Source organism: Prunus avium, chromosome 6 (assembly GCF_965620075.1).
Source record: "Prunus avium chromosome 6, drPruAviu1.hap1.1, whole genome shotgun sequence".
In the NCBI taxonomy this organism is placed as follows: domain Eukaryota; kingdom Viridiplantae; phylum Streptophyta; class Magnoliopsida; order Rosales; family Rosaceae; genus Prunus; species Prunus avium.
Window position 1 is genome coordinate 29525771 of NC_142289.1, and position 25902 is coordinate 29551672.

The following is a 25902-nucleotide window of genomic DNA, read 5'->3' on the forward strand; positions in this document are numbered from 1 at the left end:
GCCCAGTGATTCACGAAATTTCACGACTAAATTTCCAGAAAGCAAAATTTGTGACGGATTTGCTCGCTGACCCGAGTTGATCAATGCGCTTTTCTTTTGTTGATACATTTCCTTTCTTTTATGTTGCCAGTAGAGCTTGTTTAATTTAATGTATTTAGAATGCTTTAAATCCCCAGCAAGATTTAAAGAACAAGACAGAATAATCGATTGCTTTGCTGTAACTTCACGCATTGAAATCATTGTATGTGAGAGTTGGATATAATTCTAGCTATTTGTCCTCCATTTTAAAGCAAAAGCACTTTAGTTGTAACTTGTATCCATATTCGGAATCTGGTTGCTTTGTACCATATTCCATCACAGCCATACATATCATTTCAAATAGCATTGTCTTCCAACGCCTGCTCTAATTCTGACTTTATAAATATGCATATGAAAAATGAGATTCTTCTTCCACATCCATACGCCTTCTCTTCTCTCTGCTTCTCTCTCTCAGCAGTCAGCAATATGTCCAAATGGCTCAGGCGTAGACTTTCTTCTCACTAAGAAAGACTGATCACTACATACATTCTGCCTGTCACGTTTTCTGTAAAGATTTCCAAACTTGTTAATTGCCCTTTCATTATTCATTTATTCATTCATTAGTGCCACTATGTATTCTCGTACACATGCATATATAGTGTGCATGAATATATTTGGCCAATAAGAAAAAATAGTTAATATTCTTTTGCATTTGTTAGTACCTATCTTGAATTTCTGGTGTCCGGAAACTTTAAAAATGGCGGGAGCATTGGCCGGAGATGGCCTGGTGCGGTCTGCAAGTAACATGAGTTGGCGGACAATAAGCCTTAAAGACATGTGGAATGAGCAGCCAGACGTGTTCAAGAGGAGTGGGGCGGCTGAAGAGGAGGAGGAGGAGCTGAAGTGGGCGGCCATAGAGCGGCTGCCTACATTTGAGAGGATGAGGAAGGGGATGATGACGCCGGTGATGAGCAATGGGCGAGTGGTGCATGATGAGGTTGATGTTACTAAACTTAGGACTGAGGACAAGAAGCAGTTGATGGAAAGCATATTAAAAGTTGTGGAGGATGATAATGAGAAGTTCCTCAAGAGGCTCAGGGACAGAACTGACAGGTTAGTATGTTCTTGTCTACAATGTTTTGAATCATTGTGTTATTTTGGGTGGTGAGGAATAGAGGAAAGTAAGGAAATTCAACTTTAATATTGTGAGTTTTTGTTTTTTCTTTAATGTGGTCTCAATTTGGGCATTAATTAGGGACTTGTTGACTTTTTTGAATAATTTTTATATCTGGGAAATAGGGTGGGAATTGAGGTTCCTAAGATTGAAGTGAGATTTGAGCACTTATCAGTTGAGGGAGATGCATATGTTGGGACCAGAGCACTTCCAACTTTGTACAATTCCACCTTGAATGCAATAGAGGTATAAATTTTCACATTCTTCAACCTTTGTCTGCATGATATGAGTCAAAATGGAATTCCCCTTAATGATCAGATAGTTTACAATTTGAAATTGCAGATTAGTAGTTTCATGTTCTTGCTTATTTTGTTTTTAGTTGCATAGAGGGTTCTTTCTTTTTCTCATAAAGTTGCAATTTGTATAGGGGGTTCTTGGACTTGTTGGACTCTCTCCTTCAAAGAAAAGGGTAGTCAAAATACTTCATGATGTGAGTGGAATAGTGAGACCATCAAGGTATATTTGATATATTATAGTTGTTTGCAAGATTTTAATAGCATTTTAGCTTTCACGATGCAATTTTGCGTGTTGTAGATGCTAAAAAACCTTGTGCTAGCTACAATTGGTATACTTAGACTAGCATAGCATTGCCTGTCAGAAGAACAGAAGTTGTTGCTACTTAAATAGACTTGATGTTGCCTGTTGTCAATTTTGGTTTCTGAACTTCCTTCTTCATTTATTGTGAATTGTTCCAGAATGTGTCTACTTCTTGGACCGCCTAGCTCAGGTAAAACAACATTTTTAAAGGCACTTTCTGGGAAGCTTGATGATGATTTAAGGGTATGTCTTCCTCTCTCAATCTCTTTCACTGTGTGAGGTCTTTTGTTTGTGTTTGTGTATGTGTGCTTGCGCATGAGTTTTTTGTGTGTTTGTGTTTGTGTCCACAATTCCAAGTCCATTTACTGGTAAATTGGGTGAACAGGTAACTGGGAAAGTCACCTATTGTGGCCATGAGTTGTCAGAATTTGTTCCTAAGAGAACTTGTGCTTATATTAGCCAGCATGATCTTCACTACGGTGAGATGACAGTTCGTGAGACGTTGGATTTCTCTGGACGTTGCCTCGGAGTTGGAACCAGGTATGAGATGTTGGTAGAGGCATCAAGGCGCGAGAAACAAGAAGGTATAAAACCAGATCCTGAGATTGACGCATTCATGAAAGCGACAGCAGTGGCTGGCCAGAAAACCAGTTTGATCACAGATTATGTTCTCAAGGTTAATTTGTTGCCCTGACATGAAACCAGTGTTTTCATCTGCTGCTCTAAAAGCATAACATCTATTGATGCTTTAACAGATACTTGGATTGGATATTTGTGCTGATATTATGGTGGGGGATGACATGAGACGGGGCATCTCTGGAGGACAAAAGAAGCGTGTAACTACTGGTACTTGTTAATTTTATAAAGAACTTCTGCATTGTTGTAATAAAGAATCCAAATCTTTAAAAATAAAGTTCTTGAACATGTTTGATTACTGTATTTTAAATGCAAAAGTAGTAATGTACAAAGTTCCTAGGATACATAACTTTATCTCTTTCTCACATACACACACAGACGCACGCATACACACATGTATATGGACTTGCATTCTCTTTATATTAATCTGTAGGTATCTTATTCCTTTCATCTGATCCTTCAAGTTAGTTTCTATGCAATGTAGGTTCTCAAATATCACATGAACAGTATCATATAACTAGCATCATTTATGTGTAAGCTGTTAATGAGGATTAATTCAATCACCTTTTACACTGGATGCAGGGGAAATGTTAGTTGGACCAGCAAAAGTCTTTTTCATGGATGAAATATCAACAGGCTTGGATAGTTCCACCACATTTCAAATTATCAAGTACATGAAGCAGATGGTTCATATTATGGATGTAACAATGGTCATTTCTCTCCTGCAGCCTGCACCAGAGACATTTGACCTTTTTGATGACATTATCCTACTTTCAGAGGGCCAAATTGTCTACCAAGGTCCCCGTGAGAATGCCCTTGAATTTTTCGAACATATGGGCTTCAAATGCCCACAAAGGAAAGGGGTTGCAGACTTTCTGCAAGAAGTAACTTCCAAGAAGGACCAAGAGCAATACTGGTTTAGAAAGAATCAACCTTACAAATACATCTCTGTAACTGAGTTTGCTCATGCTTTCAACTCCTTCCACATTTTCCAAAAGCTTTCGGAAGATCTAAGAGTTCCTTATGACAGATCCAGTGTCCATCATGCTGCATTGGTGAGAGCAAAGTATGGAATCTCCCATTGGGAACTCTTCAAGGCATGTTTCTCAAGGGAATGGCTGCTGATGAAGCGCAATTCATTCGTATACATATTCAAAACTACCCAGATAACGATCATGGCTACAATTACATTGACTGTATTCCTAAGAACGCAAATGAGAGCAGGCCATTTAGAAGATGCACCAAAGTTTTGGGGAGCACTGTTTTTCAGTCTCATCAATGTCATGTTTAATGGGATGGCAGAGCTTGCAATGACAGTTTTCAGGCTTCCACTATTCTTTAAACAAAGGGATGCTTTGTTCTACCCCGCATGGGCTTTTGGCTTGCCCATTTGTCTCCTCAGAATTCCCATTTCACTAGTGGAGTCAGGCATTTGGATCATTCTTACGTATTACACCATCGGTTTTGCACCTGCTGCCAGTAGGTAGGTGCTAAACTTCTAATTTATCTATTTTTAGCTCATTGGTTTAATCAGCCTGGATCTGGTAGTTTGACAAAGGAGAGGTCCTCCTGCTGAAAGATTTTCAATATTTGCAGGTTTTTCAAACAATTCTTGGCTTTCTTTGGAGTGCATCAGATGGCTCTCTCCCTCTTCCATTTCATTGCAGCTGTTGGAAGAACAGAGATAGTTGCAAGCACAATTGGCACCTTTACCTTGCTAATGGCCTTTGTGCTTGGAGGCTTCATAGTTTCCAAAAGTAAGGATTAATCTCTATCTTCTAGGGTTAGAGTTTTCATGAATTTGAAGTAAGCTGCTACATATATCAGCTTTATACCAGGAATCTTGCAAATATTGATGAGTATGTTCACAACTCAAAGTTAAAAAAACACAATGGCGGGTTCTCTGATGAGTCTATAAGTGTTTTGAATGAGTTGCAAGAACAAATATTACGTTTCTTTTTGCAGATGACATTAAACCATGGATGATTTGGGGCTACTATATTTCTCCTATGATGTATGGACAAAATGCCATTGCTATCAATGAGTTTCTCGACAAAAGATGGAGCACTGTAAGTTATCCTAATGCCTAGGGAAAAAACACACTCCTCATATTTCTTTTTGAACTTCAGTTGGCTCATATATTTGGCTATTGCCTACATCTCATCTTATTCTCTTGTCCCAGCCCATAAATGGTTCTAGCCAACCCACAGTGGGAAAGACCCTCCTTAAGGAAAGAGGACTGTTTGTAGATGAATATTGGTATTGGATTTGCATTGGAGCACTTACGGGATATTCTCTCCTTTTTAACGTTCTTTTCATTGCAGCACTGACATTTTTAAAGCGTAAGTTGCGGTTTTGCCTCAGTAATTTGGTTCTGTGCTTTGAATAAAATGAGGAACCCTGTACTCATTGTTCCTTTCCTGCACTCAACTTCAGCACTTGTTGATTCGAAAGCTGTAATTGTGGATGAAAACTCTGAAAGCAATACTAAGAAGCAAGTGACATCCAATCCAGAAGGTTGGTGGTTTATGCTACTTCTGCTCCCAGTAATTGATCATTTTTTTGAAGCACTAGTTCTAACTTTTCTCATTTATATCTGCAAATGTAGGCACTGATAATCTGGTGAGAAGCGCTAGAGGGACTGCTAGCTCAATCAGTTCTTCAAACAATCAATCTAGAAAAGGAATGGTGTTGCCCTTCCAGCCCCTTTCACTTGCTTTTGACCATGTGAATTACTATGTGGATATGCCTGCTGTAAGTAATGTTTTACTTAAATTTCCTTTGAGGTTTTAATTTTAAGAAATCTATATGGTAACTTACATCTTTAAACAAAACATCAACAGAAATTAAAAATGAGAGTTTCTGCTCATTTTCTTAAAAAAAACAACAATACAAACTAATAGATATAAACTTTATATAAGACGAGATATAAACTTTAACTCTAATAGATATGTTCTTTTACCATCAGGAAATGAAGAGTCAAGGGGTTGTAGAGAGCAGACTGCAACTGTTACAAGATGTCAGCGGTGCTTTCAGGCCTGGTGTTCTAACTGCATTAGTAGGGGTCAGTGGTGCTGGAAAGACTACCTTGATGGATGTTTTGTCAGGAAGGAAGACTGGCGGGTACATTGAAGGAAGTATTAGCATTTCTGGCTACACAAAGAACCAAGCTACGTTTGCTCGAGTTAGCGGTTATTGTGAACAAAATGACATCCATTCGCCTTATGTGACTATCTTTGAATCTCTTTTGTATTCTTCGTGGTTGCGTCTTGCTTCAGATGTAAAGAAGGAAACACGAGAGGTACTAAATGATTAGTGTATGGAAAAATTTATCCTGTTACAAACTTACAACCTACTTTTCCAACCTAAAGTTTGAAATATTATCAACTATTGGAAATATGCTTATGCCATATCATAATTTACAGTAATTTTCGTCTATCTTATAGATGTTTGTTGAAGAAGTCATGGAACTAGTTGAGCTTTACCCCTTGAGGAATGCTTTAGTGGGACTTCCAGGAGTAGATGGTCTTTCAACCGAACAGAGAAAGAGACTCACCATAGCTGTAGAGTTGGTTGCTAATCCCTCCATTATCTTTATGGATGAACCCACATCTGGCCTTGATGCTAGAGCTGCTGCAATTGTAATGCGAGCGGTAAGGAACACAGTAGATACTGGTCGAACCATGGTGTGCACAATCCACCAACCAAGCATAGATATCTTTGAAGCTTTTGATGAGGTAAGTTTCATCCCTGGAATCTATTGTATTAGTAAATGTTCTGTTCGCAACCCTTCTCAGTTTTTATGCTTTCTGTCTCAAATTGATGTTGTTTCTTTTGCAGCTACTTTTGATGAAAAGAGGAGGAAAAGTTACCTACGCTGGACCCCTAGGTCGTCATTCTCACAAACTTGTTGAATATTTTGAGGTGAGTTTTTGTATATATGCTTGTCTCAATTTGAATATACTTTGAGGTGAGTTTTTGTAAGAACTTTGGATGGAACATTAGTGATAACATAAATACTATAGTTAAAACAGAAGATAAAGACCAAGAGGCCACACAGACTACCTGGGAAGAAATAGCACAAAAGATCTCATGAAAAAAATAATTTAATAGGAGATATTGCATGTATTATTTTAAAATGGAAGACGGGATTTCACGTACTGGCCGAGTTCATTTGATTAGGACAAGGCAAGAATGATAATGGTGAACGCATACGCAAGTTTGACTGATATCTGAAACCTCTTGTAGGCTATTCCAGGGGTTCAAAAAATAAAAGAGGGTTACAATCCTGCTACATGGATGTTAGAGATCAGCTCCACTGCAGTTGAGGCACAACTTAAAATTGATTTTGCAGAAGTTTATGCCAATTCAGACCTCTATAGGTAAGTAATATACTGCATCTTATTCTTCTCAACCTCCTTCCCATTGTGTGTGTCCTGAATTTTCTCTTCATGTTTTCCCAAATTTTTCAGGAGAAATCAGGAGCTCATCAAGGAGCTAAGCACTCCACAACCAGGCTCCAAGGATCTTTACTTCACCACCCGGTACTCTCAAAGCTTCATAACTCAGTGCAAGGCTTGTTTCTGGAAACAGCACTGGTCTTACTGGAGGAATTCACGATACAATGCAATCCGGTTTTTCATGACACTTGTGATTGGTATCTTATTTGGTGTAATCTTTTGGGGCAAAGGAGACCAGATGTATGTCCAAAGTTTCTTAAAACAAGCTACACTGCTTTTTGTTCCCATAAACAGATGCAAAAACTTAGATAGCACATGGAAATTCTTATGAAGCTAAATGGCATAATATATTGTCTGCAGACACAAACAGCAAGACCTGATCAACCTGCTGGGAGCTACTTATGCTGCTGTTCTTTTCCTTGGAGCCTCGAACGCTTCTGCAGTGCAATCTGTTGTGGCGATTGAAAGAACAGTATTTTATCGCGAGAGAGCAGCAGGGATGTATTCTGAATTGCCTTATGCATTTGCTCAGGTAATAGATAGGTGCATGTCTATCTGTTTCACATTTTATCCTCTCCGTAAATGTGGATGATGATATTCGTTCACTTGTATGTTCTTCATTTTGGTGCTGCAGGTGGCTATAGAAACAATTTATGTTGCAATACAAACCTTCATCTATGTTCTTCTGCTCTATTCCATGATTGGTTACGACTGGAAGGTGGAAAAGTTCTTGTACTTCTACTACTTCATATTCATGTGCTTCACGTACTTCTCAATGTACGGTATGATGCTGGTTGCACTAACACCTGGCCATCAAATTGCTGCCATTGTTATGTCCTTCTTCCTCAGCTTCTGGAACTTGTTTTCGGGTTTCCTCATTCCTAGGCCGGTAAGTCATTACAACTAATCTTCCTTTATTAGGATGAGAAAGCAGATAAGATACAACATTGCAGTCTGAACAGAGCAACTAATCATCAATTAGACGGCAACATAGTAACCATTCAATCAATAACAATCAAACCGTGCCAAGAAACTTAATCTGTGACCAAAGTAATTCAGGCTCTACTGTTGCAGCTAATCCCAATATGGTGGAGGTGGTACTACTGGGCTTCCCCAGTTGCTTGGACAATCTATGGCATTTTCACGTCTCAAGTCGGCGATAAGAAGACGTTACTCGAAATTCCTGGTTCAGCACCAAAGCCAGTGGATGCATTCCTTAAGGAATTTTTGGGCTATGACTATGATTTCCTTGTGCCTGTAGTGCTTGCACATGTTGGTTGGGTCCTCCTCTTCTTCTTTGTCTTTGCCTATGGCATCAAGTTCCTTAACTTTCAAAGGAGATAAAAGCCTCCACATGCTTCAAATAGGTGTATTAGCATATGACCTCATTTGTAACTGTAATTTCTTCTGCCTTTTTGTGAGTCAATTTTTCTCTTGCATGTAACTTTTGTATACGAGAGAAACTAAAGAAAAACAAATGTTTAATATTAAACATAGTGGTTTTGCTCATTTTATTTGTTGCACTAACAAATGCATTCAAAAATGAGCATTAAGTTCATAATATTAAATTTTGATGAGGATGTCGCAACCCTCGAGCCCTAAACATTGTGAGTGCTTTTGTCCACTTTCTCAATGAAATACCACAAGCAAAAACAAAATAGGCCAGCTCATAAACCTTGAGCTACATTCATAAACTGAATTTGTGATTTTCCATCGAATAAAAACCAAAAGGGCTCATTTGAGAGTAAAACAAAATTCATAGATATACAGTTAACGTCAATCGTTTCTAAGAGAAGTACAAGCAATAGCCTGGATCTCTCTCTTGCTCTTCACCACACACCGCTTCTTGGTCTCAGTTTCGAGTTTATCCAAATCCTCTGCAATTCCCAAATAGCCATACAAACAATTTGCTTCATCTGCCAGAGAGTCTTGATTTCCGTTGCTGCTGTTTTTAAGGCCAGCAGAACTGATTTTCTGGAACTCAACCCTCCCGTGTTTGTTCTCAGCGAAAAGCTTGTGAAGTCTTTCTGCTTCTCGCAAACCAGAAAATGTGGCATTAAATGTCACTACCAAGATACTTTGATTTGCAGGTTTCCCGCGACACACCTTGGTCTTCCCCCCACCAAATCCTATACCTACGCAACAAGTTGGGATGAAAAATACAAAGCAAACAAAAACATGTCATGCAAAAAACCAACAAAGCATTACACCAGCTATAAGGTCGACTAGAGAAAGCATGTTAGAAGGGAATAAATGCAGCAAGTTGGTTCTTGAGATAGACAGATGCAACTGAACTGAGTTACAGACTAGCTTCATGATTTCCATATTGACATTACTAAACTAGGATCATAATGAAGATTTTAATTTGGAAAACCATTCCCCTCCCCCGAATATTGTAACTGGTCAAAAAGATTTTTGCAAGTCAATTGGTGCTGAGAAGAAGTTGGAATTTGGAGGAAATGAAAGTGACAAGTTGATACCATATAATGAAACAGAAATATGACAAGAAACATAATCTCAGTGGAGAAGATGGAAATCACATAAAACCTACCTGCTACAAGAGTAGCCCAAAAAAGAGTCATTGATATGTGGAAGATGAGGAAATTTTAATTAGTTACTTACCTTTAAGAATAGCCCCAAGCCCTTCAATACTTACAATCACCCTTTCATCCGGATTTTTATTTGCTATGGAACTGTTGTGGATGACAACAACCGGAGGCCAGATAACTACATCCTCCTTCAGAGCCAAGGCTTCAGCATCAGGCAAACACCGTTGAATCCATGTACCATTGGAGACTGCTGCACTGTCCCATCCCAACAGCACACAAAGTGCTTTATGAAAACCCAAGTGCTCTGCTCTGGAACCAAGCATAGGTGACATGAAGGCATGTGTTGCCAAGGGTACCGTGCCTGCAAATTCTTTCGAGTTGCTGATACAACAGGCAGACAGATTGAATAGTCATTAAGCAATTCCTTTGAAGCCTAAATCAACTAAACGTGGGACAAACTACAGCATCACTTCAATCTTTTTTTGGTCTGAATCACTTCAAAATTAGTTTGTAGGACATGAGGTGAAATGGGGAAAAACAGAGCCAATATCTTGGTTCAGATATTAGAAAAATATCCCTAGAGTGTGAATCATGTAGTAGTACATGGATAAACTTCCTAAACTATCAGTGACACTACTAAATAAGTGCCTTCCTAATCCAACATCAAACCCAGGAAGAGTGAAGAGTTACTAGGTTATAGGATTTGAAAGTGCAGGAAGCCGAAGACTTGGAATACTGGGTTATCCAGGCACCACAGATGACACAGAAAAATGTAGCCACCTACTAGGAAACAAATATGGATTGCCATGGAGGGATCTCTTTAAAAAGTAGCAAGCAGGAACTGCAGATTACTAAAGGATGGCAAACCTACAGCTAACATCTTTCAATCTCAGTCTCTGCAACCACTGGTTCTCCTCTGCCACTAAAGTTCAAATGAAAGTAGTCCATCCTATTCAAGTATAAAATGCATAAGCAGTATTATCTGCAAAAAGAGATGTATTAATCACTTACTTAAAAGCTTTACGTCTTAGAAAAATGCTTCCTTTGAAAGCCCAAAAATTCCTTATTAATAAACAAGGCACTCTCGCCACCCTGGGTTTCAAGCAGCATAGAGGTAACTAGAACACTCAGCTAAAGAGATGCCCAAAAGAAAGGAAAGGACATTCTCCCAGACACCATAACCGCCTAAACATAGTCTTCTAGGCTTTAATTTCCAAATGCTAATGGTAATGTACCACTCTGGCATCAGCCGTTCAATAAATAATATTTTCCCTGGCAGAAGGATCTCATATGCCAATTCTGGTAGCCCAAAGAAAGCCTTAATTCTGTGTGCAATGCACACAGATGCAATTTCAAAAACGTCGGTACTACAAGAAGAAATAGACTGATAAAATTCAATAATCTAGCAGTTAGAGTATGAACTTTAAATCGTGGGAATAACATCTCTGGTTGCCTACCTTCTGCCAACACATCACTACCCACCATTACCAAGACTGTAATTATCATCCTGAGATTACTAACGCTGCCACCATGACCATAAACTTCATCAGCATTTCTTCTTATGAAAAAATAAAATAATTGATGAGTTCCATCATTTTTCCTTCCATCTACAATTTACATCCTCTTCATCTTATAGGTTGTAGATGGAAGAATTCACACTTGGTCATGTTATGCAAGCATCATGAAACTATAATAAAAACTGAACTAAAATAAAACCATTTCAGGTTTTCTCCTCCAATAGCACTCACCAACTATAAGGAATCCGCAACTCATGCAGTGGTAGTGGGAGTTAAAATATTTGGACATCCTGAAAAATCTTCTAGGCCAATAATTAACCTTATCTTCACATGGCAGAGAGTTCAAAAAGATTTAACCTTAACACTCGCATTTTCAGTCACCCAACAATTAAGAGCCACAAGGTCAAAGCCTCAAGACAACCAACATTTAGAAAGGTCCCTCCAAGGCAGCCAATACTCAGAAAATTCAAGAACTAAAACTTAAACCTACCTAACGGCTGTTTTATCCTATATTAAATTTGTATAAGTTATAATCATACCCGAATCCTTGTTCCAGCAGAAAGAGCAAAATTTAAACTTAAAGATAGAAACATATTACGTCTTAGATGACAGACCTGGCGCATACGCAACACTTTGTAGTAACAGTTCCTCCTTCCATGAATTTCCCTTCCAGAGCTGGGTTCTCATGCAAACCCTTCATGTACTTAAGAAAGGCGCTATCTACCAGCCTCTTGAACTCCTCAGAATCTTCAGGGAGTGCTTTTTTTGCAGGTTTCCCCTCAACTTTTGGAAGACCACCCCCTTGAGGATGAATGCTTCCAGTAAAATCATCTGTTTCTCTTCTTCGAGATTTGTACTGATCTTCAAGTTTATGACCTAAGAATTTGGGATCAGGAACATTTTGAGCAGGCGCCAGACGTTTCTTTACACTGCCAGGTGATTTCAAAGGTCCCAAACGTTTTTTCACACTGCCCGGCGTGTTCAAAGGTTCCAAACGCTTCTTTATACTGCCAGATGATGTCAAAGGTCCCAAACGCTTCTTTATATCTACCCTGGCAGATTTGAATTGTTCGCCATGATGCTCTTGCATTTTAGAGGATGGTAACACATTGTCAGAATTCAATTCGTTGATATCTTCAGCATTCCATTGGGCCTCTCGACAGCTCACATCTTGGTCAATGTTCCATTGATCCTCTTCGTAGGTCACATCTCGGGCAACGCTCGGTTGATAGTCTCCAAAGTTCATATTTTGGTTAATATTCAACCGATCCTCTTCCAAGTTCAGAGCTTGGTCAATGTTCCACTGACCCTCTCCAATGGTCGCATATTTTTCTATATCATCATTAGTCAACTGACTGCCCCCATAACTCAAGTCAGGAACATTGCGAGAGTCACTCAAATCATGGAACAACTCAGATTTTGAGTCATTCCCTCTTCGTCGCTTAGCCAGAGCTCGTTTTCTCATTGCGCACATTTCCAGAGTGGTCACATCGTCCAAACCTGGATCACCCTCAAGCCGAGCTAATCTCTTCAATGCACCTTCATAAGACAAAGCTTCAAGCCCTCTTTCAAGAGCATCATCTCCTCCAAATCCGAAGTCCCGGGTTCTCGAACTGGAACCCAAAGCTTCAGAATAATCGGGCAATGATTGTTCAGTAGCCAATGATTGATAACTGGGTATTGTCGGTTGTGTCTGTTCTGTAAAGTTATGATATTGGTTCCACTGGCTAATCTCCTGAGTACCTGCTCGAAGTGAGCCATTGGCACCATCAATTCTGTCCATAATGGAATCCACAATGCTAGGCCTCAAATAGCTTGGAGGTCTGGTGTCTTCTCCAACACCATTTACCATCTTTTTACAGAGAAGGTCACGAATGGGAAAGGTACCCATTTCACCACGCTCACTTCTCTTCACTCCAGGGATATTGTAGTCCCCATTTGGGCTATGCTGAGCCCAATTTGAGTCCAGCAACTCATTCAGTCGTGGTGCTTGACCTTGAGAAGAATACCCACCAAGGCCAATACGTCCCTCCGCAGCCATTTCTCTGCTTCTGTTGAATTGATCTGAAAGGCCACGAAAACCCTCCTTTAAACCACTTGAACACCCAGGTCCGGAGCCAAACACGGTCTTATCTTCTTGACACATGTATTGACGGTGGTCCCCATGCCTAAAGTCGTCAACTTTTGGAACACCCACATGGGATTTTGCCAATGGCGACGTCAAGCCACCATGAAAACACCCATATTTCCTGCTGGGGTCCATACCCAGATCCGGAACCCCACTTTTCCCGCTTCCTCCGGCATAACCATTTTCATCATTCAGCCTGTAAAAGCTGCTGTTGTTGCCAAAGCCGAAGCCGGGTCGGTTCAAACCCGGATTCATGGTCGGGTTCGAACCGTCGGGTTTCTGGGCTAGCAAATGGTTCCATTGAAACTTCATCGACGTCGATTGGGACACAGGCAAATCCGCGCTCAACCCTGACAGTTTCAGCGGCTGCCTATATCTGCCGCCGTCATGATAACGACGCGTATCGTACTCTACCCGGTCTTCCGGTTCGGGTCGTGAATAACGCGAAACCCGACCCAAGTACGAGCGACGATTCTCGTCGGTTTTCTCGCGGTCCCTAGCCGAAGACCGACTCGGATAGTCCCCAAACCCCCGCCTGCTCATGAAAAGCACTACGAGAGAAAAAGCAAAACCCTAACCGTACGCCTAGACAGCAAAGTCTACCCTAACAATGGCATCGTAAGAGGACGACTGAGTTCCTAAGCTGATGCGAAAATGGGGAACGAAACCCTAGAAAAGGGAAAGGTGTTAAACGACGTCGCGTGTATAGAGAAAGTTGAGAAAATTTTGTGGGCGGTGCGGCTGCTGGCTGCGGTTGTTTTCTCTTTTGTTGGGTAAAGAATAGAGCTGTTGCTGTTGCTGCTGCCGTAGTTTTTTGGGGGGATTTTAATGTTTGTGGGAAGCGTGGAGAAGGAGGTGGTGATCAGGTGGGAGATGGATGGTGAGTCTGGTGATGTGGCGGGCTGGAATTGGTGGGCCTGGAATGGTATGTGGTTTGGTTGAGAGCGTGGGATTGGACCCTTCCTTTTGATTAGCGGGATTTTACTTTTTTCGGCTTTTTTGAGTTTTTGGATAGACTAGGCCGTTAATTATGGACGGATAATCTCTGGCAACCGTCTACTTGGGCTGGATTTTGGAGGACCAGTTCTGGGCTGTGCTTTGGTTTGGCTTTACCCACTTAGGTTGGGCCGAGTGGCTGATCTGTTTTTGGTTTGAAGAACATGTGCTTCAATTTGGATTCAAATATTTTTAAATACACCTCCCGTGGGTTTTGACAGCGCGGGTGGTTGGGTAAAGAACGACAAATTTGACAACACAACAAATCCAGAATTCTTGTTGATTCTCTAGACGAGAATGGCCAAGAACAGAGCCCCTATGCCTTGTTGATTAACTAGAATGAAAATAGCAAAGAATAAAGGGCTATAGAGCTTATTGAATATATACTTACTGTTAGATAATTACACCTAGATAATCCCTAAACATGAAAAGACGCTTAAATATGCAAAAAAACTTGTATGAAACAGGGATAATACTGTTTTGCTATTCTTGGCCAATCACAGTTCGTCACGTGGAAAAATTATCACGCGTGACATATTATGGTTGAATTAGGATAGCAAAATAATGATATCTCAGTTTCATGTAAGTGTTTCTCCTTAAATATGACCAGTGGGATATAGCTTAGTTGGTTGAGCTTTTTCAACTTCACCCATAAATATAAAAATATTTGTGTAAACCCCTCTTCCCCAATTGCTTGTACTTAAAAAAATATCCCTAACTATGAAAAGACACGAATTAATTAGAACTAATAACATGAACTTAGATAATCCCCAAATATGAAAAGACACGTATTTTTTATAGGTCATTAAGACACTTCCTCATACATGAGTCTTATCCCAATGATCCAAGTATGTCAATACTAATCTCACAGCATCATTTCTTTTTCTCTTTTTCCTTTGAAACTCTTATGAAATCTAAAATTGATCAACAAGTAAACAAGTGCAGAATTGATGTTACATAAACTTTATGGGTGTTATGAGTAAGATTAGTTTATAAAAAAGATAGAGGACAAGGTGAAGGGGTGGCCGGCAATGGGGGAAGGGGAAGGAGACGGAGGGGGAGGCGCCGGCGACAAGGGAATGGTAGATGCCTCTTCCTTCCTTCTTGCCTTTTTGTTCGTTTTCGATTTATATGATTTTTTCTTAGGATTTGGTCTATTTTGTTATGAAAAATCGAGTGTTTCTAGTAACCTTTTAATTTTAAAAGGTCCATAGATTTTTATTCGAATGAAATTTTGATGAAGTTTCCAATTGAACGAGATTCTTAATTCGAATATTCCAAACCAGGTTCTTAGTTTAAATCTCCTGGCCACATGTAAACAAAAATGAAATCAAGCAAATTCTGGCTCTACTTTTGGGTGAACATGCGGACCCTTCTGGTTTCAACTGGTCACTGTCCACCCTGGCCCAGCACAGGCCACCACCAACAAAAGAGCAAGAGAATCACTAGGAAATGGCAACCAAACAAGCATAGACATTTTGCCACATTGTTCAAAATTTAGTCCCGCCACCACCAAACTCAATCAAACTGGTCAAATTGTTCCTTTCTTTCTTCTCTCTTTTTATTATTTTATTATTATTTTTTTCCCAGAATCTTTGCAAATTTGATATGGCCCCAACAACGGGGCAGACATGGATAGATTGGTTTAAAGTTAAAACAAATTAAAAACCTGAAGAAAAAAAAACAAAGTGGATGTCGCAATACTAATCATATAGTCCACCACCTGTACTGTATGGAATGAGAAAGAAGAAAAGATTGATGCATTTATAAGATTGGTTTTAAAATCAGGACCATATTGTGTTATCCTCGAAAGTCTTCATTAGCATGATATGCACTCATAACCGTAGGGTCCCAAATCCCATCAACTAATCATGGAATCAAAAATAGTACAAACGCGTGAGGTACCTAGCTTTGGAAATTTAAAACAATATCAAATACGCATGCCTGAAAAAATGAAATTGGAAATTAAGAATGTTAATTACAAAACCAAATCAAATCTTAAGTTTCTATACAGTAGACGCACTGCGTTAGGTATCCTACCCAGAACACCAAACGTATGTGTTTTGAGTCTTTTCCAAACATTCATCATTTTCCCTAAACCCTTGGTGTAATTAGTCATATAATTATGTTTGCAAATGGAGATTCTTTCTTGTAGGAGAGAGAAAAACTTAGTAGCAATGACACTGTTTTGCTATCTTATATGTCACGTGAAAGTGTTATACGTGTCATAGTGTTATTGACTAGGGATAGCAAAATAGTGTTATCTCCGTTTTATGGAATTCTTTCTCCTTTCTTTATATGCCCAAGCTGGAAGGAGAACTATATGTGATAAAAGAAGCTAGCTAGCTTAGCCTGCCAATCTCTCCTAATCTGTCTTGTTCCCTAAGGCTCTCATCAGTATTGATGTGTAGGTGAGCCCTTACAGGTCCACTACCTCAAAACAAAACTTCCACCCCAAGCACCTCTCTTCAAGGACAAAGAATAATTACCAATACTCTGTTAGACCCTTCAACCAATTTTCACTTATGCAAATCATATCTGGCATACAAGTAGACTCCATTTTAGAGTTATTATGAAAAACTGTTCCTGCATATTACACTGCACTGTATTTCTTCATCTGCACCCTAGGTGGATAGTGGGCTAATTAAGTATAATATAAGCAAAAAAAAACAGTGTAATTTTGTACATAAAGACATGAGAGATGAAGTTAGTTAGCTGAATCTGCCAATATACCAACTAAGAAAATAGCTACCTTACCAAAACAGCTCCATCTAGACCCTTCATCAAAGTTTATATTTATTTAAAAGGGAAAATTTGATGCATTTAATCAATAATTAATTTTCCTATGTAGTAAAAGGTTGTTCACTACAAATATTTTGTTGGGTTTTGTTGGGGATTTATCAAGTAGGCATTTGAGTAAAGGTGGAAAAGAAGATAAGAGGTTTTTGAGTAAGTCCTCATTCAACAAAGGTAAAACCCACCCTTCAACTTTATGATTATAAAGGAAGTAGGTGTTTTTTGTCTTTTGAGGTAATTGTAATAAGTTTATGCTGTAAAGTAAGTTGGGGGGTTCCATACCTTTAAAGCTAGCTTTGCTATAACCAACTCCAACAGGAGAAAGATAGCCATCATTTGAAGGAAAAAAGAGCAGAAGAGAGAGAGAGAGAGAGTAGTGCTGCAAGGGAGAGAAGAAAGGGTGTTGCAGAGAAACCAATGGCGACGCCGAAACAGATGTGGGAGCAGCAGCAATCGCAGATGCAGCGAGTTAAGAACTCCGGTATTATCAGTTACAATGGGAGCCCTGTAAATGATGACAAGGAAGAAGAAATGTCAAGGTCTGCGGTTGCTCTGTTCCGGGCAAAGGAGGAAGAGATTGAGAGGAAGAAGTCGGAGGTGAAGGACAAGGTCCAGGCTCAGCTGGGAAGGGTTGAAGAAACAACTAAGCGCTTGGCTGAGATTCAAGAAGTAAGTGAAGAACTAAAATTGCCAAACTATATGCTAGAATTCAAATGGTTTATTTTCCAAATTACAAGTTTCTATCTCTTCCACTTAGGATGTTCACGAGTTTAATATTTTGGTCTTTCTCTTGTCTACAATGATGACTTATGATTGAGAAAAAGAAAAAAGAAGTATATAGATTTCATTTGATGAAAAAAAATATGTGAAATTATTTATTTGCTCATCTAAAACTTGTCAATGATGAGATATGGAGGTTGCTTCAAGACTATGTTTCTATGATATCTTTTAGGAGCTTGAAGCACTGACAGATCCAATGAGAAAGGAAGTTGCAAATGTTCGGAAGAGGATAGACATAGTTAACAAAGAGCTAAAGCCACTAGGCCAGAGCTGCCAGAGGAAGGTGAAACTTTGTCACCATTTTCTCTATAAGTTGGTTTCTTTATGCTATAGCTCTCATTCAGTTGTATGGCAATTACTCATGTTATCACAGAAGAAATTGAAATTACTTAGTGGTGAACCGCCTACTTTTAAGCTGTAGATTATTGTGGTACTTATCCAATATAGGATCATGGTCTTTTCCACATCTATGACTTGTATCGAGCCACACAACCCCCAACACATTTCGTGCAAGATTTTATTCGCGTCCTAAGCCCCTTGATGGCTCTATAAATTTGTCACAGGAGAAAGAATACAAAGAAGCACTCGAGGCTTTAAACGAGAAGAACAAAGAGAAAGCTCAACTAGTTTCCAGATTGAAGGAGGTGAGTATTCATTCTTGCTTGCAAATACAAGCAATTAAATCTAATAAGAGCTTTCATATAATATCAGACATGTACATGTTTTCTGTCAGCTTGTGGGTGAAAGTGAGAAGTTGAGGATGAAGAAGCTGGAGGAGCTGAACAAACATGTAGAGACTCTGCGTTAAGATGTGCTAATCAATGATTAAGATGGGCTGCCTGTGCATGTGTGCTGTAATTAGGACCTTTGTGCTTACACTTGATATCATTTTTTTGATTTTTTTGTCTCTTTATTTCACTGGTTATATTCAAGAAAGGTTTTCTCTGGCATTGACATAAACACCCCAAACAATGTTGCCACTGAATGTATATGTAGAATTGTGAGATATGTTTGTCTGCTAATGAAATTATGAAATGAAAAGGGAGCTTATTTTATGAAATTAGTCTTAATCACCGAAGTGATGTGTCATCAAGAATATTGCTGAGAATTTTTTATTTTTTATTTTTTTTAAAAGCAAAAAGCTTCAATTTTCTACCATTAAGTCTCTCTCTCTCTCTGTGTGTAAATTATTAATTTGCTCTATGAAAGGAGGGAGAGAAGTAGGAGCAGGCTAAGCAGCAGACAAAAAAACCAAAGCAAGTTCGAGTTTAAGAGCATGTGCAGCGCAAAGGGCCTACCCTGGCAACATGCCCCCGAGAGCCAAAATCCAACTCTAGCGCGACGACAAAAGCCCGGGCAACCCTTGATTGGGTTGCAGCCCGATGGCGCTGACGTCAGCGAGTGCAATTCAAATTCTTTTTACTGTTCATGCTCCAACGGTAAAAAAAAAAAAAAGATTTCCGCTCGTTGACGTCAGCATGACGTCATCGCTGACAGGCCCCAATGGGAATACGCCACATGGCGCTTCCTGGATGCTCTGATGCAATTTTTCCAGAAATCCGATGGTCTCGAAAAAAAAAACCAAAAAATTCTGGATTTTTTCCCTATAAATACCTAACAATTTTATTCACTTTCCACACCAAATCTTCATACAAACTCATCTCCTTCCAATATTTTTCACTTTCCACACCAAATTTTCTACTATAAAATTCCATTTGTGCAAAAATACAAATGGCATCTTCCATTGAAGCCGGAGGGTCGTGGACAAACGTTCGAAGAGGTCAAAATCTTGGCGATGAGGTTAAAAAAAAAAATTCTGTTTTAATCAATTTAATGTCATTTTTTATTATATATATTTCTTGCATTACCAATTTCATTTTTTAAATAGATTATTCAAGGCAAAACAAAAAAGAGGAAAACCATTACACATGGCTCCTCAAGTGAACAATGCCCGCAGTCGGTTCCAGTGGTGCATTCCATGTATGAAATAATGGCACTATTACGTCCTCCGAAGAAAAATACTCTCCCACGTCGTGATCCGGTGGAACCGCCTCCGCCAATGATTGAGTCATTCTTGTACTCCGTTGTGTCGGACTATGAGGACTAGAAGTATTTCAATTGTATGATGAGTGAGTAGGTATTTTAATTGTATGATGAGCGAAATGTGAATTTTATAATAAATATGGACACGTGGCAACCGAAAATCTTATCCGAAAATTTTATCCGAAAATGTTATCTGAAATTTTAAGTGAGAATTTTACAATAAATAGTGACACGTGGCAACTGAAAATATTATCTGAAAAGCTTATCAAAATTAATTGTTTAAGTATAAAAAAATAGAAAATAAAGTAAAATGAATAATATTTGCCCTTGCCCTTGCCCTTTGGGGTGGAACCAACAAAAAAGCAAGGTTGCCACTATTCACATGAATAGTGTCAAACCTTGCCTTGCCCTTGCCTTAAGAGAAGACTTCTGATTGGGGCTCATCATATATATAAATGCAAATGATTGTCTAAACTACAAGGGGAGTGAGGGCGCACACACACTATCACGTGCCATGAGGGTTCGAATTTGAGACTACTAGTTTGTAAGTCAATATCCTTTTCCACTCGGCTACACCCTGTTGGCATAGGCCCTGACATCTTAGCTAACCTTTATGGAGTTCACATACATTGCAAAATAACACTGTGCACAGTAGCACTACATTGCAATAACACCGTGCACAATAGCACTGCTTGAGATTTGGCCTAGAAGTATTTCACCACAACAAAGTAAAAACTTTTCTTTTGATTAGAACTTGAAAACCTCTTTTAACAAAGTGGAAAGAAATAACTCCATAATTTATCCCGAACTTTTACATTTAACATCCACGCATCTAATGAAGATTAATTATTCCACCTCAGAATAGTTGTATTATATTTAAACTCACAATTTTCACTGTATCAAAGAACAAAGTGGCACCAAAACGGCAATAAATAATCAATATTTGTTTTGTCAAATAGTAATAATGATATTGATAATGTATGAGCCAAAAAAAGGATTTTTTTTTTTTTTTATAGAGAAAGCAGGAGCCAAAAAAGGTCAATTGCTTGATATCAAGCCTAACAATTGATTGCGGTTCAATAATTTTCAATATTTTAATAGCAAGTTTTGAGCTTTCCTTGTATTTCTTTTCATGGTCCTGCTCCTGCAAGTCAAGAAGAGAAGCATGTATCTTTTCCGTTCTTGAGAATCTGAAAAATATTTCCATGTGTTTCCCTCTTTTCGGCCGGGTAGGCCGATTGAAGGAGTTTTGGTCCTTCTTCTTTTTTGAGTATGGGGCGTGCCACTACCAAGCCCCGAATTTGGGCTTGAATGGAATGTGAGTAGATGGATGTGTTGCGTCCGAGATTTGACTTTAATCAAACGATTGTGCCGAGCAAGGAACCTCCTCACGGCCTAGGTTCTTTCACTACCTCGGGGTCAAGGCTTTATGTGAGCGACCAAATGATGTGGAGTGGGTGGAGATGAAGATTGAAGGTGAAACGTAATGAAACGAAGAATAAGTGCGTAAAGTAAAGGTGCTTAAACTTAAATATAATTTAAAGACAGATGCGTAAAGTAAAGTGCGAAAGATAAATAACGTAAAGACGAGAATTAAAGTGCAATAAAATGAATCAAAGCAATAAATAAAGCAAGAATGAAATGAAAGCGATAAGAACGATAAAGTAAAATGAACTTGAATTTAAACTTAATTGAAGTGCGATAACAATGAAAAGTAAAGCAATTAAAATAAACTTGAATTTAAATGACAAGAAAATATAAATTGAATGAGAATTTAAACTTACACTAAGAAAAGGAAGAACTCGCTACACTAGGTGCATGAAAAGTAAAATCCTAAGTCTAAGAAAAGAAAAGTGCGAAACGAAAGATAAGTTTGTTTGTCTGATGTTGTGTCTTCTGCCTTCGTCGAGCGAGGTTTATATAGGGCACTCGTCAGCCCATGGGCTGGCCATTGAATGGCCAAATGTCAACTCTTCTTTAAAATCTTTCATTTCGAACCCCCCTAAATCCGTGGGATTGCTTTGATTGAAATATTCTGACATGCTTGATTCTTTCCTGCTTTGGAACATTTTGAATTATTATTAACCCCCTTGGTTTCTTTCCTTGCAAAGCCTCCGTCACGTGCATATAATCCTCTGAAAATCCTGGACTTAAATTGGTGTCTTGGGCTTGGACCTCTGACCTCTCTTATATTGCCACCCATATAATATATATTAAATTTCATATTATTCCATATATATATATATATATATATTACAAAATGGGATAAGGAGGGCTTTAAACTTGGGAACCTCCAGCCGCACACTTGCAACAATCCAAAGCTCCACTTGCATTTATATATATATAATAAGTTGTTTTGTCTTGCAAACCCTTCAGCCCTAATTTTGGAGACCAACAAAGGCCCCAGCCGCAATCTTCCTTAATTTACTTACATATATATTATAATATATATATATATATATACATATGTAAAAGGCAATTGGATTTTCACTTTGCAAACCCTTCGGCCACATTATGAACAAAAAAAAAAAAACCCCTTCGGCCACATATTCACAAGGCCACCCAAATATTCTAGCCGCAAGAATCCTTGCGGCCCTTCACCCCTCTAGTCGTGAAAAAACTGGGCATCAACCATAAATAAAATCCGGCCGCATCTTCCTTTCAATATACCCGGCCGCAATCTTCCAGCCACGCCCAGCTGTCTTGCAAGCCCAGTTCAGTGATTGAAAACCCGATCGCTCCATCATGTAGCTTCAAACCAAAACACCTGGCCGCTCAATCTTGTAGCTCCCAACTAAAAACACCCGACCGAGTATCGAGGTCTCCCAGCTTGGCCGCGCCTTCTACCCAATTTGAAACAAAGCCTGGCCGTATTTTCCAGCGGGTCCGGCCGCAACAGTCTAGAAAGTCTGGCCGCTCCAGTCTATCAATCCGACCGCTCTCGTCTAGAAAATCCGGCCGCTCCCTCGCAAGCTCCGCCCGTGCTCTCGCAAGCCCCTACTCCAACGGCTGCCTAATTCTGCAATTGAGAAGCCCGACCGCATATTCTTCTCCTGTCCGGCCAATTTTCATACCTTCAGAAGTTGCCTGAGTTAGGTGGATTTCCACCACCCCCAAACACCATGATTGTATGGTTTGTTGGTCAATATGCAATTAGTCTAATTGTGGTTTGACCAAAAAATACATGGTTCATAATATATATGGATGAAGGGATCAATTTACGGATTTGGATAATAATGAAAATTATAATTATAAGAGTGAATGAGAAAGAAAGACTGTACGAGAGAAGAGTAAGTGATTCGGTGTAACAAGTGAGTTTTTAAGTGTAATACTTAATCTCCATTAGTTTAATCAAATGGTTAAGATTCTTTTAAATGCACATAAATGCGTGAATGCTAAATGTAGAGGGGGGGGGGAGGGGGAGAGTATTATATTGGGTTTTGTTACAAGATTGTTTTCTATGTGAATCAAACACGGGTGCACTTGGGGGAATGAGAGTTTGGCCCACTTTTCGCCTGTGATATATGCTACCCCATGTGCGTTATTGATGTGTTATCTACTTGAATAAATTACTAATTTTGACAAAAATAAACAATAAAAACATATTATTGAATTTTACTATTCTTTTTTAACTTATTTTTCCATATATTCATATCAAATTGTTACTATGTTCTATAAACCTCATGGATTACCATAAAAATGCAAATCATACACAATTTCTTTTGAGGCCATATGGTACCAAATTATCAACTATAAAAAGCATGATTTGGCTTAGTGTTTTTTCACCAAAACAAAAACTTCAAACAATCATGGCTTCATTCATTAGAAATATACTACTGGCACTTCTAGTTTTGTTGTTAACAATTAAAATTTATGGTTCAGATATTGGTCCCAAGGAAAGACATGTTAGAGTGACAAATGATTTTGGCGGAGGCTCGACCCTCGCTGTTCACTGCAAATCCAAAAACGACGATCTTGGTGTCAAAGTTCTCCCCCTTCCTAATTGGTCCTTCGAATTCAGTTTAGGACCTAACGCCTTCACGATTGCTAAAATATTAATATGGTTTGAATACTTAAGGTTAATTATATTCTTCTCCATAAGGAGATATATAGGAGTTTACAATGGTGCTTTATAAGGAAATAGATACAGTAATTAATTAGGAGAATAGCACCTAATTATACAAGGATGTGGCAACTATATAAAATAAGGAAGTAAATCACCTAATTAACTTAGGAATTAAACCTCCTTGATTTAGTAGGTTAACTCAAGTTAACACTCCTCCTCAAGTTGGTGCATACATATCACCAATGCCCAACTTGGTAAGTGAGTCATAAAACACTCTTCCACATACAACTTTTGTTAAAACATTCGCTAATTGATCTTCTGATTTTACAAAGGGTAGACATATGATCTTGTTCTCAATTTGTTCTTTGATGAAATGTCTATCCATCTCAACATGTTTAGTTCGATCATGTTGAACTAGATTATGAGCAATATTGATAGCTGACTTGTTATTATAATGTAACTCCATTGGTTTCTTTGGTTTAAAACCCAATTCTGTCAAGAGTAGGGATGGTAATAATACCCGTCGGGTCGGGTCCCCTGCCCTAACGGGGGGAGTTTTCGGGGGGAAATCGGGGCTTAGTACGGGGATCCCGAATTTGCAAAATCCCCAGCCAGGGATGGTATTATTATCCCCATCCCCGAACCTGACCCGATAAGCAATATATTTATTTATAATTAATATATATATATAATATAATATAATAAACAAAGTTACCCTAGAGAGTCACTGTTTGTCGCCCCTTATTCCTTCCTCCTACACGGGCTGCTATCTTCTCGAATTCTTTGAGCGAGCGACTGCACATCAAGTTCGTTGTCAACAAGGTTCTCTCTCTTTGATAATTTTTTATTGTTTACTTTGTTGTCTCTAAAGCAATTAACACCACATCACAACATATGCATGCTTTGTTCTGATAAAAGCTGTACCTTTTTTGATATGCATGCTTTATTCTTTTCCTTTTGAGAGAATAAAAAGCACCACCAATTGTATGGAGTGCCCTTCAATACTATGCCAAGAGGCAACCTTGCTGGGAATAATTTTTTTGTCATGACTAATTCCTTTCTTGTTGTTTAATCCAATTGCATGCATATAAATAAAATAGAGAACATCTCTTTATTTTTTTTTATTAAAGCTATGAATGATGAAGCATAGGAGAGTTCATTGAAATTGTGAAGTTTTATTTGATGACAATATTGTTAATATTTCTTTTGGATTGGTTTTCTAATTTAAGACTAGATGGATTTGTTGTGCTTACTGAAAAAGTTTCTAAAGATTTGGATTGAGAAATTATTTCAAGTTTTGTGTCCTCCTTCTTTGCCTTGATGAGAAATTATTTTAACAAGAAATATCTTATTAAAAACCAGGGATTGGGGCAGGTATGTGAGGCATTTCCCCGACGGGGATGGGGACGGGGATTCCCTGAAAAGCCTAAACCAGGGATTGGGGCGGGGATGGGGACGGGGATGGGGAGCGAGGACGGGGATGGTATTGCCATACCTGGCCCCTAACCGGCCCGTAGCCATCCCTAGTCAAGAGTTCTCTGATCCAAAATAATTCACAAACTCCTTGAGCCATTCCTCGATACTCTGCTTATGCACTAGACCGAGCAACCACATTTTATTTTTTACTCCTTCAAGTGACTAGGTTACCTCAAACAAATGTAAAGCAACCTGATGTAGAGCGTCTATCTGTAATGGAATCAGCCCAATCAGCATCTGTATATCCAACAATTTCAAGATTTCCATTCTTTGAGAACATTAATCCCTTTCTAGGCACTGACTTTAAGTATCTTAAGATCCGATCAACTGCATTCCTATGAGAAACACTGGATGAATGCATAAACTGACTAACCACACTCACAGCATATGCAATATCTGGTGTTGTGTGTGCCAAATATATCAACCTTCCAACAAGGCGCTGGTATTGTTCTTTATTGGTTGGCAACCGGTCCATGTCTTCACACAACTTGTGATTCATCTCAATAGGCGTGTCAGCAGGCTTACATCCAAGCATTCTTGTTTTAGTGAGTAGATCCATCACATACTTCCTTTGAGACAGAAATATACCAACTTTTTACCTTGCTACTTCAGTTCTAAGGAAGTATTTCAGAGCACCTAAATCCTTCATATCAAATTCCTGAGACA

General features: G+C 38.9%; 3 protein-coding genes across 3 annotated transcripts; 2 read left to right on the forward strand and 1 right to left on the reverse strand.

Moving 5' to 3' along the window:
* The first annotated feature begins 446 nt into the window (after positions 1-446).
* On the forward strand, positions 447-8394 carry LOC110746848 (pleiotropic drug resistance protein 2-like). Its single transcript, XM_088255655.1, has 20 exons — positions 447-1131; positions 1318-1438; positions 1620-1708; positions 1948-2032; positions 2175-2465; positions 2545-2635; positions 3008-3908; positions 4022-4182; positions 4391-4494; positions 4608-4767; positions 4862-4942; positions 5034-5179; positions 5394-5726; positions 5872-6162; positions 6266-6349; positions 6674-6807; positions 6898-7125; positions 7246-7417; positions 7520-7774; positions 7960-8394. Exons 1-20 carry the CDS (start codon positions 776-778, stop codon positions 8227-8229), a joined length of 4353 nt encoding a protein of 1450 aa, XP_088111781.1. The 5' UTR covers positions 447-775; the 3' UTR covers positions 8230-8394.
* Positions 8395-8533: 139 nt separating this feature from the next.
* On the reverse strand, positions 8534-14067 carry LOC110746847 (uncharacterized). The gene is made up of 3 exons (XM_021947078.2): positions 11566-14067; positions 9508-9815; positions 8534-9020 (listed from the first exon to the last, which is right to left on the reverse strand). Exons 1-3 carry the CDS (start codon positions 13620-13622, stop codon positions 8662-8664), a joined length of 2724 nt encoding a protein of 907 aa, XP_021802770.2. The 5' UTR covers positions 13623-14067; the 3' UTR covers positions 8534-8661.
* Positions 14068-17109: 3042 nt separating this feature from the next.
* LOC110748730 (RAB6-interacting golgin (DUF662)) lies at positions 17110-18711 on the forward strand. Its single transcript, XM_021948674.2, has 4 exons — positions 17110-17540; positions 17824-17934; positions 18215-18295; positions 18385-18711. The coding sequence occupies exons 1-4, from the start codon at positions 17289-17291 to the stop codon at positions 18457-18459; spliced, it is 519 nt and encodes a 172-aa protein (XP_021804366.1). The 5' UTR covers positions 17110-17288; the 3' UTR covers positions 18460-18711.
* The last annotated feature ends 7191 nt before the right edge of the window (positions 18712-25902 follow it).